Raw genomic sequence first — 12,232 nt, forward strand, 5'->3', positions numbered from 1 at the left:
ATTGGCGCCCTGGGCTTCTGCCCATTTATCCCCTCTAAGCTCTCCTCAGTGTGGTGCTTTTGCTGGCTTTTGTGAAAATTTAGTATTGTCCATTTACAATTTGAAAATAAAGTAAATTAGCTGTAATGTGGAGATAATAAACCAAAATAGTTAAAAAATGGACTAATTGTTTTAACGGCTGATTCTCATAAAGGAAGTGAACTCAGAACCATCCATCCATCCATTCATCCATTCATCCATTCATTCATTCATTCATTCATTCATTCATTGAGGTGCTGGTGCCCATCTCCAGCTAACGTTCCGGGCGAGAGGCGGGGTCACCCTGGACAGGTCGCCAGTCTGTCACAGGAACTCAGAACAAAGTCCAGTTTTTTTCTTTTTTTAGCATTTTTGTGGCAAATTTGAAATAAACTCACAATAATGCGCCAAAATCTGTTGACTTTGTGTGAATTTCCGCAATCGCAGAATCACGAAAGAACCGATTGACAGAATCAGTTTTGATTTGATTGATAAAATGATATTTAAGCTTGAAAGCTCTGTTTATGTGTCGTCCCTTCAGAGACGAGCAGAAGAAGCTACAACAGGCTGAATTTGGCCTTGAGTTTGACACACTTGGTCTAACAGAAGTTGTTAAAAGCTTGGCAGCCGCCACTCTGCCCTCTTCCCCTCCTCCTCTTTCAGCCCACAGTGAAACAGATGCATTCATGTAAAAGATAGTGCAGAGACAAGCTGCAGTCTCTCCCTAAAGTCCGGGGAAGGTTTGTTTTTCCTCACGGTGAAGGAGGAACTGTAACGCATCGCTGAGATTAGGAGGCTCTCCGTCGCAGTCTACTCCTTTAGATAGGCCGTCTAATTTATTTATCTGACAATAAATTAGCACGATAGACTCGTGGGAATACACACAGTCACTTTTGTTCTGAATATGCAGAATCAGGATCTGGTCGTTTCTTTTTATATTTCTATATTTTAAACAAAAAAACACAGGTGAATCAAAAATGATTCAGCATGAATGCTGGACTGCAGTTGCTCCTTTGCGCGGTGGAAAACATTAGAGGGGAAGGTGTAACCGGACCCAGAGGGTACTTCCTGTGCCCTGCGGTCTCGCAGCTCGGTGTTGGGATATCGTAACAGTCCTGGCATGTCTGAGAAAGCATTTTTCTGGCTTAACGGGGCTAGCGATGATACGCTTCACCCCCCTCCGCCCTTGATTCCTGGAACCTCATGAGAAGCATTTCGTGATGCAGCTCTTGACAGGAACAGGAAGGTGGACGCAGTGAAGACGGTGGCAGAGGACAGGAAATCTCCATCGGGCAGTGATGAATGAGCTCACCAACTGAAAACTCAGACGTCCCTCCTGCCTCTCCCCCTCCGCCACGTCTCGTCTCTCACCTCCTCCCTGCCGGCCGCCATTTGGGATCTCGGCCGACTCGAGCCGTCCTTTCATCTCCCATCTGTCAGATCGCTCTCGTACGCTGACAGATTGGGTACAAGCTGTCTGCACGTGGAATATAAATTCAACTTCGGAGAAGTGCTTTTAATTGACGCGATTAACCCCTTTAAATTTTGTCGATGTCTTTTCACAGAGCAAAGGACGACGCAGCAAGGTCAAGTTTACTTCCTGCACACTCAGACGGGTGTCAGCACATGGCATGACCCCAGAGTACCCAGGTAAGAGTCACGCAGTCACCACTACCGTTTTCTACTTCACATCTAACATTTTCATTTAGCTCTTAACTAGAACTGACGCGATTAATCAAATTAATCGCAGTGAATCGATTATTGAATAGTCAACTAGTTTAGCAATCAATTAATCAGATTAATTGTGATTAATCGATTATTGAAGTAATTATCAACTTGTTTAGCAATTGATTAATCGGCTTAATCGTGATGACTCGATTATTGAAGTAATTATCAACTTGTTTAGTAATCAATTAATCAGATTAATCATGATTAATCGATTATTGAAGTAATTATCAACTTGTTTAGTAATTGATTAATCGGCTTAATCGTGATGAATCGATTATTACAATAATTGTCAACTAATTTAGTCATCAATAAATTGTTAACTGGAGCTTAGAGACTCAAACACATCTGTGCGCTCTGATTGGTCATAAGTTTACTCTGAGCGAGTCACGTCACATAGAGCTTCCATATGTCGTCTTAAATCAAAAGGCCATTTTAAATCATTGGGGGGTTTTTTCATTAAAGCATCCAACTTTTACAACCTAATATTTCAGTCGATGGGGGCGCAACGTGGCTGAGAATAAATATAAAATAAAACATGAAACCAGCGCAGCAGATGTTTCGACTATTGGTCTGTTTAATAACGACGTGCATGCGAAGATTTCCGCCGCCTCTGTTTCGCCGCTCTCCACGGAAACCAACGGTGTTTACATCAATTTACAAACAGCGTGACGGCCGGCGTCGACGGATGTATCATGTTGTCGGCTCCTATTTCACAGCGAGTTCCGATGCAAACACACACGCTGACATGTGCAACGTCCATTTTCCCCACTCCCACATAAACACATTTTGATTGTCCTCAGTGGAGTCTGATGTTGAGTCGTATGGAAAATTATAATATGAACAACCACACTAAAAATCACACCAAAGAAATCTCAGCGAAGAATTGGAATTGAGTGTGAAGAGCAGCACCAAGATTAACAAATACTTTTTGTCTTAGTTTCTTGTGCAAATATCTTCTTATACTTTAAGTAAGACAAAAATCCTATACAGATAACTATTCATTAATATTGAAAACATTTACTAGTTCCACTGCTGGATTATTTCACCTTTACCAATACATGTTTCATATGTTTTAAGAGAAACAATCTACAAGTGGAACTAGTACTTTTTTTATTAATATTAAGAAATTATTGACTGAAGCTTCTATGTGTTGCTGAAATGTAAGTTGTGAGTTAGTTTTGTCTTTTCTCAAGTGCACCAACATATTTGCACTACAAACTAGACTAAAAATACTTGGTAAGATTTTGTGTGTTAGCAGTGAAGTGTAAATGTCTTAGATCGTTGGGAAAAACTTTTTTTTTTTTAATCAAATCCACATGTTGCCAAGTTTCTAATATTCCTTTTTTTCTGTCAAATTCCAGGATTATATTTGCCTGTTTTGCAACGCGGTTCTCTTAAAAAGCAGTGGACTTGGCTTGGATTGACTCTCCTTTTGGTTCAGACTGCACTTTGAGGATTTGCTTGTCTACATTTTCGATGCCTGTAAAAAAAATTTTTACCTGTGCTGTGGCAGCGTTACCCGACCCGCGTCACGTCAAACAAACCCTGCGGGACGCGTACCTGGGGCGGTCCCAGCTGCCCCTGTCGGATGCTCCCAGGCATGTGGGTCGTGTCGATTACAGCAGCCCAGAAGAATGCGCATGCAAAATATCTGCACATGCTTTTCAAAAACATGCCTCGGTGCACTCCCTTTAATAAAACTTGATCGATCGCGTCTCCCATCTGCTGAATATGGATGACCTTTTTCATAGCTCTTCTGGTCACGCAGCAGCTTACCGTGAGCCGCACTCATCCTGAATCTAGTTTGTTACCAACTGCTGAAAGTTTGAGGGGATTTTTTATTTTATTTTTTTGCTCCCTGTTTCGCCTGTAAACAGAAATAATTAAAAATTCCAAAAATCTTAGAGTTTTTTAGTCTAGTATCTAGTGAAAACATCTTGGCACATTTGAAATAAGACAAAACTAACATACAAGTAACATTTTCAATAAGTTTTTTAATATCCAGTGATTTCACTTCCGATACCGATATCTGAGGTTTAGTATCGGTCCGTACCGATCCGTTCCAGAAAAGCAGTGCTGAATACACTAAAAATGTTTCTTTTTTAAAACAGACAAAAAAATGTACTGAATTACAAATTTATTTGATAACTCTGCATCTGTACGGCAACTTAAATACACCAACAGCTTCACTAGCCTGGTCAAAATAAATTATACTAAAACTACCTTGGTGACACAAAAAACAAACTGCAACAAATCTTCTTTCCAGGTATTCAGAAAGTGCAATTCGGAATTTCAAATATAATGTAAAATAAATAATAAAGCATGATTGCTCTAGAAATTCTTTCAGTATCAAGACTGATGCAGATATTAATATTGGAATACTTATACCAACATTTTTTGCATGTTATATGTGAAATAATCTATCAGTGGAACTAGTACTTTTTTGATCAATATTACAAATTATTGACTTAAAACAAGCTCCTGTTTCTTTCTTAAAAGTTAATTGTAAGTTAGACCAAAAACACCTGGTGACATTTTGTGTTTTTGCAGTGAGCATTCAGCTCCGTTTCAAGTTTGATTGAAAGAGGTAGTAAATAATCATTTTCTTTTGTTCTAAAACCTGGTTTTGCTCCTCCGTTGCACCTCAGAGACCTCAGCAATGTGAACTGTGAGGAACTCGGTCCGCTGCCGCCGGGATGGGAGATCCGTAACACGGCCACAGGGAGGGTCTACTTTGTCGACCACAACAACCGAACCACGCAGTTCACCGACCCGCGCCTCTCCGCCAACCTGCATCTAGTCCTAAAGTAAGAGCTGGGCTTTATTCCTCCCAATAACACACAAGCAAGTAAAAAAAAAAAAAAAAAAAAACGAGATGAGAAATTGTGTTTTTATTTTTGTTTTATTTAGTCCAAGTTCCAACGGTTCTCGAGGAAGCAGTGAGAGTCAAAACGTCAGGTAAGGACCAGCCCCTACGTCTGACCGACGGTTTTACACCAGAATATCGTTCCAAAGTGTGTTGACCACCGGAGCCAGTGGGCCATTAGAATACAGGCACACACACACACGCACACACACAGAAATGTATACATATTACAGGCTTTCCACATCCTTTTCTTTCCTCCTGACATTTCAGAAATTCTTCAGAGGTTTTAATCATGAAAGCGTTTTTAGCACACGATCCGTCACGAAGCTGTCTTTGGCCAGACATCAAATAGCCGAGTGAAAACCGAGGCTAGTGTGTGTGTGTGTGTGCGTGTGTGTGTGTCTGCGCGCGCGTGCGTGCGTGCGTGCGTGTGTGTGTGTGCCAGGAGCGTCTCATGTCCAGGAAACGGAGACATACATCCTGTGCCCAAGTCAATGAACGAGCTGGATTTGAGCATCTATGCATGTAGTTATGATGGTTTCAACCTGTGTGCAGCTGTAGCAACACGGTCTCCGAGCGACGGAGGGCAGCTATTTGAAAAAAGAAACGTAAATTTTTTAAAAATCTTTTTATCTTTTTTTATGGCTGAAAGAGAGTTGAGGTTGTGCTAATTTTTGCGTTTGAAAAGTCGCTAAGTCGACAACAATGTGGCGATTATTATTAACCAACAGAGCTAAAGGGGGCAATCGCTGATTTTAGACGTTTGTGGAAGTAGATGAGATCGGTTTCACGTCCAAGCCGATTTCCGACCACCCAAAGTTGAGGAAATTGGAGCAGATTTATCGATGCGCACAGAAACCTTCCACCTCTGTCTTTTCTTTAAAAGTCTCACGCTTTTGTCCCGCAGGAGACGTCTTGCCTCGACATCATCACCGTATCTTGCAACGAGTATTGAGCCTAAAGTTCGGAAGTTGCGATAGGATATAACCGGAGCCTGCGTCAACCTGTTGTGTTTATATTAACAGCACATCGTATGATCTACTGCCTCTTCTGTTTAGCTTCAGAGCGAACTCTGAAGGGACTCTCAAGCTTGTGACAAACGTCTGGAAAATCCATCAGTCCTCCTGGTTCCCTGTCAAGACATCTGCCTTTTATCAGGCTGGAGATTGTAGACATTTTCACCTCTCGTGTGCCGTCATCCCGCAAAAATGTCAGATATATATGATGTCCATCAAAGTTGCAATTTACAGTGCTGCATGGTTTTGGTTAAGACGTTCCCCGGTGCTGTTGCCGTCTTGCTCCCTTCTCTGGTCGAGGTCAGCGTCCAATAGGTAACCGAATCCACGTCTGCTTTTTCTTTTCTCTCCCTCCTTCTCTCTCCCAAGACCTGACTGTGGGAATCACGTGAGAAAAGAATGTCTACTTCTCTTGGAGATGTTTGTGATTGATTAAAGTGTGTCGGGGTTGCGTTCAGGTAACATGTTCCAGTCACTCGTCAATAAGCGGCTGGAAAGAGAACAGAGAGAGAGAGAGAGCGGCAACGTTTGTTTTATGGGCGAGAGAGATGCTCCGTTCCTCTCCTTCCCTCCCTGCCGTGTTTGGGTGCTGTCAGCAGAGTAACCTTCGCGCCTCCCCCCCGTCTGCTCCTCGGTCTAGTCGGCAGGAAATAAAGGGATTCATGAGGACGGCTCGAGCGTCCTATGGGGGCCATGTGGCGTTCTGGGATGGCAGGAAGTGATTCCATTATGCTGCACCAGACCCCAGAAACCAAACTCTGGGACTTTTCTATAGAAAAATGGCCACTGTGGTGAGGTGGAATGCAGTCTGTTGGGTGGGTGGATACATTAAAGGCTGAACTGACTCTTTACAACTGGGATCTGTCTGGAGGTCATTTGTTACCACTTCCAGTTATTTTTTTTTTCTCTATTTAATAGGAGCTGCATAGTGACAACTAGCCGTAAATCAGTAAGATGGTAAATATTGTAACCTTGGCAGTAGAGATGGAAGTTATCGATTAATTAATAAGCAAATATTTTTTCTCTCTTGTATCAAGAGGGCCCACCGTCTCCGTTTTTCATATGCTGAATTAAAAAAAAAATCATTACATTTTGATATTATTTTGTGTCTGCTGTACTAAATACTGATTGAACAAACAACAATTTGAGGTTTTATCACATTAAACTTAAGCATAGTCACAAAATATAACAAAATAGGAACTTATTAGGTTGCTTAATAGAAAAATAGAAGATGAAAAGAATGTGAAACCCTTCATTTCCCATGAACAGAGAGATGTGCATACGCTGCTCCACTTTAATTAGCTCTATTAAAGTGAAACTTAAGGAGCTTGTCGAGTGTTTATATTTCTAAACAGAAGTGCATAAAGTGCATTTTGCATCCCACACCGGACCCTGGACCTTTACTCTTCCTGAATCTCCCCGCCATCTTTATTCCTGGCTCCGTTTAAGGATGACCAGCGGCGCCCTCTGCTGGATGGCGGCCAAACTACAACACTAACAGAAGATCTCAACCAACATTATTAATGGATTGGAACTAATTTTAACAAACTAACAAATCGATTAATCCACTACTAATCACAATTAGATTAATTGTTTGCATCCCTACTTGGCAACAGTTTAATCTTTACTTTATATGAATAACTGAATAATGTGTTCAGCTTTCGACTTCAGGGTCAACATGTATTCTAACATTGACTATGATCTCCAAGCGACGGCCCGATGACAACTCTGGTTTCTGCACCTCTATTAGTATTAGAAAGATCTTTAAAAGCAAACTAAATACAGCTAGTGATTTCAGAACTGCTTTCACTTAGAGATGCTCCGAGAAATCAGCTGCTGTCCAGAATTATGTGGTTTTATTCTCAGCAGGTCATATTGATGAGCAGCAAGTCAGAACCTGGAGGCCCGCCTGCCCATACCTAACAATATAGTGCAAAAAAAAAAAAAAAAAAATTATAGATATAGATATCAGTGACGTGCGGTGAGGTTCATTGCTGGTGAGGCACTGACTTACGACTATATAGACGCCATGTATGTTATTTGACGTACAGACATTTCGCGAAGGCATACAACTCTGGGGGGCAAAAAGACCAATCTTTTACATGTCATAGCCGCGTTAACTCAGTGAAACTTAGAAATGTAGGCATTAATTTTGTGCTATGAACCACAGCAAAGGGAAAGAGGTATTCGCCACGCTACACGCAGACTCGTTGCCATAGCAACTGACAACATGTTTTAGGATTTAACACTAAAAAAACTAGATTAGCTACCGCTTCTACTTTACTGAATTACTTAGACATCCAAACTGTAGCCCACAAAACGCACATTTCATTAAAAAAAACTAAACCAAAACATCTTATTGCTGTCTTACCTTTATGTATCAATGAAATCCATGCACCGCTAATTCTGCACAAAAATATCCGTTCATCCAAAGTAGGGCTGAAACGATTCCTCGAATGATTCGAGTACCTCGATTACTAAAATTCCTCGAGGAAAATTTACCTGCCTCGAAGCTTCGTTAATTTATGTTTTATTAGTTAGCGCACCGTGTTCCGGCCGGGACTTCATTTGCGTTGCGCGGAGCTCTCACTTCCGCCTCTGAGTTGTTGACAAAAGCTAAGTCTCAGCGGCATAAAGTCCAATCTTCAAGATTGGCCCGTGGGGATTTTATTGATTGATGATAATTCCCGACTTTTTATCTTTTTTGGGGAACCAATAAGCATCCTTAAAATGACTGGGGAATGCCTGGAGTACGGCAGCATTTCTCCTCCGGGGCTGCTGGTTGAAAGCGAACGGCGGGAAGAGCGCTGAGGTGAGCGGATAGACGGAACAGGGCGGGCGGCTGAGTAGCTGATGCTTACCGTGTAAATGTAGCTTTACCGACGAACCACACAATAAATTTCATATCCCGGTCTGAAGAAACGGGTGGCGGAGCGCATCGTACATGGCTGGTAGATGAGTTTCTGAGTGTGACCAGTGAAGGTGTCGTAAATATCCCGTATTGCTTCCCCCCGTGTTCGTCCCCCGGTCTAACGGTTCGTCAGTCCGCTGGTCTATTTCCTCCCCTCCACCCCATGTTCGTTCATTCGCCCTCTCCTCCCACTCCAGGTGACATTTCCCGTATTTTCAAACCCAAAGCGTGACAGGTTAGGTGGCAAGGTGAGTTTAATTAATCTATTAAACTCACTGAAGATGAATACATAAACTAAAAGCTGGATTGTAGACATTTTTTATAAGCATATTTGTGAGCCTGCCTCTTTGTTATTAAATTCAATATAATTTCAGATTTTTCTATAACTTTTCTTCTGGTTAACTTAGAAAGTGAGCTATTATTGTTACAGGTTAGTTTTCTAAACTACAAAAAAGCAACTGTTAGGGATGCTCAAATATGAAAAATTGGATTGATACTGATATCTGATAGTAACACCGGTATTATGCCAGATTTACCAATATTTCATTTTATATTTTTTTTTATCCGATTACTCGATTAATCGTAAGAATAATCGATAGATTACTCGATTACTAAAATATTCGTTTACAACATCCCTAATCCAAAGCCAAGTCTATCCTCGGCATGTCTTTTCTACTCCGTTTGAGAATCATCAAACTGTCTCGAAGCAAAACTTTCAGCTCCGGTGTTGGTCTTCCTTTAGTTATTATCTCCTGCTTCAGTTGAAAATCCACATTAGAAAACTGTTTAACTGTAGAAATGTAGTCTTTCATGTTGACGTCGGAAGAGATGAGAAAACAAATATATTGCTGTACTTTACTTATTTACTGTGTGGCTAGCTCCATGGCTAGCTCATTGTGTCTTACTCTGCAGTTGTGCAGTCACAATATCTGGGATCATGAGCGCCCCCTGTCATGAGGCAAGAGAACTGCCTGCTCCCCTGGAGTCTGTTCTCTGCCGTTTCTGATCGCTCCTCCGCACACAAAACACGATACAGACAGTTAGTGACAAAAAAAACACTGTACATTATGTACATAAGCGAAATTATGGAAAATCAGTCCATATATTAAATGTTTTTTAGCCATTTTATTGCCGGCGTACAGACAGGGTGAACATGCTCCCATAGAATGGCAGACAGCGCAATTAGCGAGAAGTTGCGCAATCCCAGGTGAGGCTCAGCTCGCTGCTGCTGCTTCTGAGTATTTGAATGGGAAAATGCGAAAATCCAGCGATTTTGAAGAACAAATCATCAGAATTGGTTAAGCTAAGTAAAAAATAGATACTTTATAGTACAAACCACAGGGTGAAAATAGCAATATAAATGGTTTTATTATTATATATTATTTTTCCATGACGACAGGTGAGGCCCTGCCTCCCCTGACCGCACGTCACTGATATATATATATATATATATATATATATATATATATATATATATATATATATATATATATATATATATATATATATATATATATATATATATTATGTCGGTGTGTCATAATCTGTTTCTTGAAGGAGTCATCTTTTTTTTAATCTATTTATAGTTACCTCTGTGCCAACACTTGTTCAGTTTTTATTTTTAGATTTCCTGTGATGCAGAGAGAGAGAAAACTGAAACTCTGATTGTTTTACACAATTAAATTCTTAAATTATATAAAGATTTAGGAAACATATTTTGTCATTTGTTGGCTTTAAAGAGAAATCGGGATGCTTTACATGTTGACCTGAAGTCGCCTCAGATGTGGTTTCAACAGTAACCAGGTTATGATGTAATGTAAACATTACAGCCAGTGTTTTGAAAAATGGTTATAGGTTTTCAGAGTGGTTGATTTTTTATTTTTTTTCCCAAGATCTCAAAAAAAATTCTGAGCATCACTACCTTGTTTATTTTAAAGTCGCTTTTACAGGCTCCTCATAAATCATGAAAAATATATTTTTGTGTCAGTCCATCAACTCAAATGTTGGACCGTCTCTGGGAGTTAAGAGTACGAGTTGCCCCCTGCTGGTCGTTTTAAATAATGCATACTTTGGTGTTCATTTCTTTTAGTTACCTCGAGGGTTTTACAGTGTGCGAGTGTAATCTATTTTATTACAACACTTTTTCCAATTACATCCATTAAATTAGCTTAAGGTTGGCAAAGCACTTTAACAACACCACAGTTGGTGTGCTGTGGTGGCGTAGGGGCAAAGCACAGCCCACATATGGAGGCCTTAGTCCTCGACATGGCCGTCGCAGGTTCGATTTCCGACATTAGTATTATTATGCGACCTTTGCCGCATGTCTTCCCCTTCTCACTTCCCACTTTCCTGTCAATTAACTATCAAATTAAGGCCACTAGAGCCAATAAAACCTTTAAAAAAAACACCACAGTAAACATTTAAAGTAGCAGCCATTGTTTTGTTTTTTGCTCTTTTAGAGAATTACATGGGATCACATGTGGCTGAAGGGCAATTTGTGGCCAATTTAAAACAAAAACACACACACAATTAATTTTATATTGATGAATCTTCTAATGTTTGATGTGTGAGTTTTATTTGTTTTCACTGAGTTAATTGGTTTGTAACCTCCTACTGCCTCTGTTTGTGTTTTTCTTTCTCTCTCCCTGTTTTCCACCTGTGTGTCCGCTTGGTGGTTTCCAGCCGTCAGAACCAGACGAAGGACCAGGTCCAGCAGACCCTGGTGTCCCCGGGTCAGCTCCCAGAAGAGGCCGAGTGTCTCACCGTGCCCAAGTACAAGCGAGACCTGGTCCAGAAGCTGAAGATCCTGCGCCAGGAGCTGTCCCAGCAGCAGCCTCAGGCCGGCCACTGTCGCATCGAGGTGTCCCGCGAGGAGATCTTTGAGGTCAGCGCGCCACCTTAAGCCGTCTTGGACTGTAATCGCAAAGTAGAACGTACAGTGCCTTGTAAAAATGGTATTTATTCCCTAGAGGCGTTTCACATTTTGGCACATGACGATCCGCAAGCTGAATTTTATTGGGCACATACCGTCGTGGAGGGAAAATTGTGGACGGTTTTGAAATTTTTAGAATAAAAATGTGGAGCGTGTTGTTCTTATTTATAACTGCAACATTGCAGCAACATTGCTCAGGTCTTCTGTGTATAAAACTTCATATTTTGACACCAAAATACTAGAAAAATAGTTTGGTCTCAGTCAGTCTGGTGTTTGTAAACATAAACTTCAAGTCTTGCCACATATTCTCAATTGAATTTACATCTGGGCTTTGACTGGGTCATTGTGGATGCTATAAAGACTAAACCAGTAAATGTTATAATCTTACCTGAGAACCGTCATTTCGTAATCCCTGTTTAACGGTCAGCTTTGTGTCGTCCAGGATTTATTAGTTATTAAACTTAATTTAAAGGAACTCAGTCTTTTAGCAGTTTTGCTGTTTTCTGGAAATTTGTTCCAGATTAGTGGAGTATAGAAAACAAATGCTGCTTCTCCATGTTTGGTTCTGGTTTTGGGGATGCAAATTAGACTAGAACTAGAAGACCTGAAGCTTCAGATTTGGTTTTGTAACACAACCCGACTTGACAGCGTTATCTCAACATGTCTACTTGGTCTTCTTGATGCTGGTCATTCACCAGCAAACAAACAAAAAAAAAACCCAATGATTCCTTCACAGAACATCTAGACTTGCACTGAGAATA

General features: G+C 40.8%; 1 protein-coding gene across 1 annotated transcript in view; it reads left to right on the forward strand.

Annotated features, from left to right (window-relative positions):
- Positions 1-12,232, forward strand: part of smurf2 (SMAD specific E3 ubiquitin protein ligase 2) — a 69,235-nt gene that overhangs the window by 43,690 nt on the left and 13,313 nt on the right. The window contains exons 9-12 of the mRNA XM_088008136.1: positions 1,584-1,668; positions 4,395-4,553; positions 4,657-4,704; positions 11,222-11,423. Coding sequence (XP_087864262.1) covers positions 1,584-1,668; positions 4,395-4,553; positions 4,657-4,704; positions 11,222-11,423 — 494 coding nt within the window. The remainder of the gene's footprint in view (positions 1-1,583; positions 1,669-4,394; positions 4,554-4,656; positions 4,705-11,221; positions 11,424-12,232) is intronic.

This window comes from Poecilia mexicana, unplaced genomic scaffold (genome assembly GCF_051168715.1).
Source record: "Poecilia mexicana isolate PSO_F unplaced genomic scaffold, ASM5116871v1 scaffold_8, whole genome shotgun sequence".
NCBI classification, from domain to species: domain Eukaryota; kingdom Metazoa; phylum Chordata; class Actinopteri; order Cyprinodontiformes; family Poeciliidae; genus Poecilia; species Poecilia mexicana.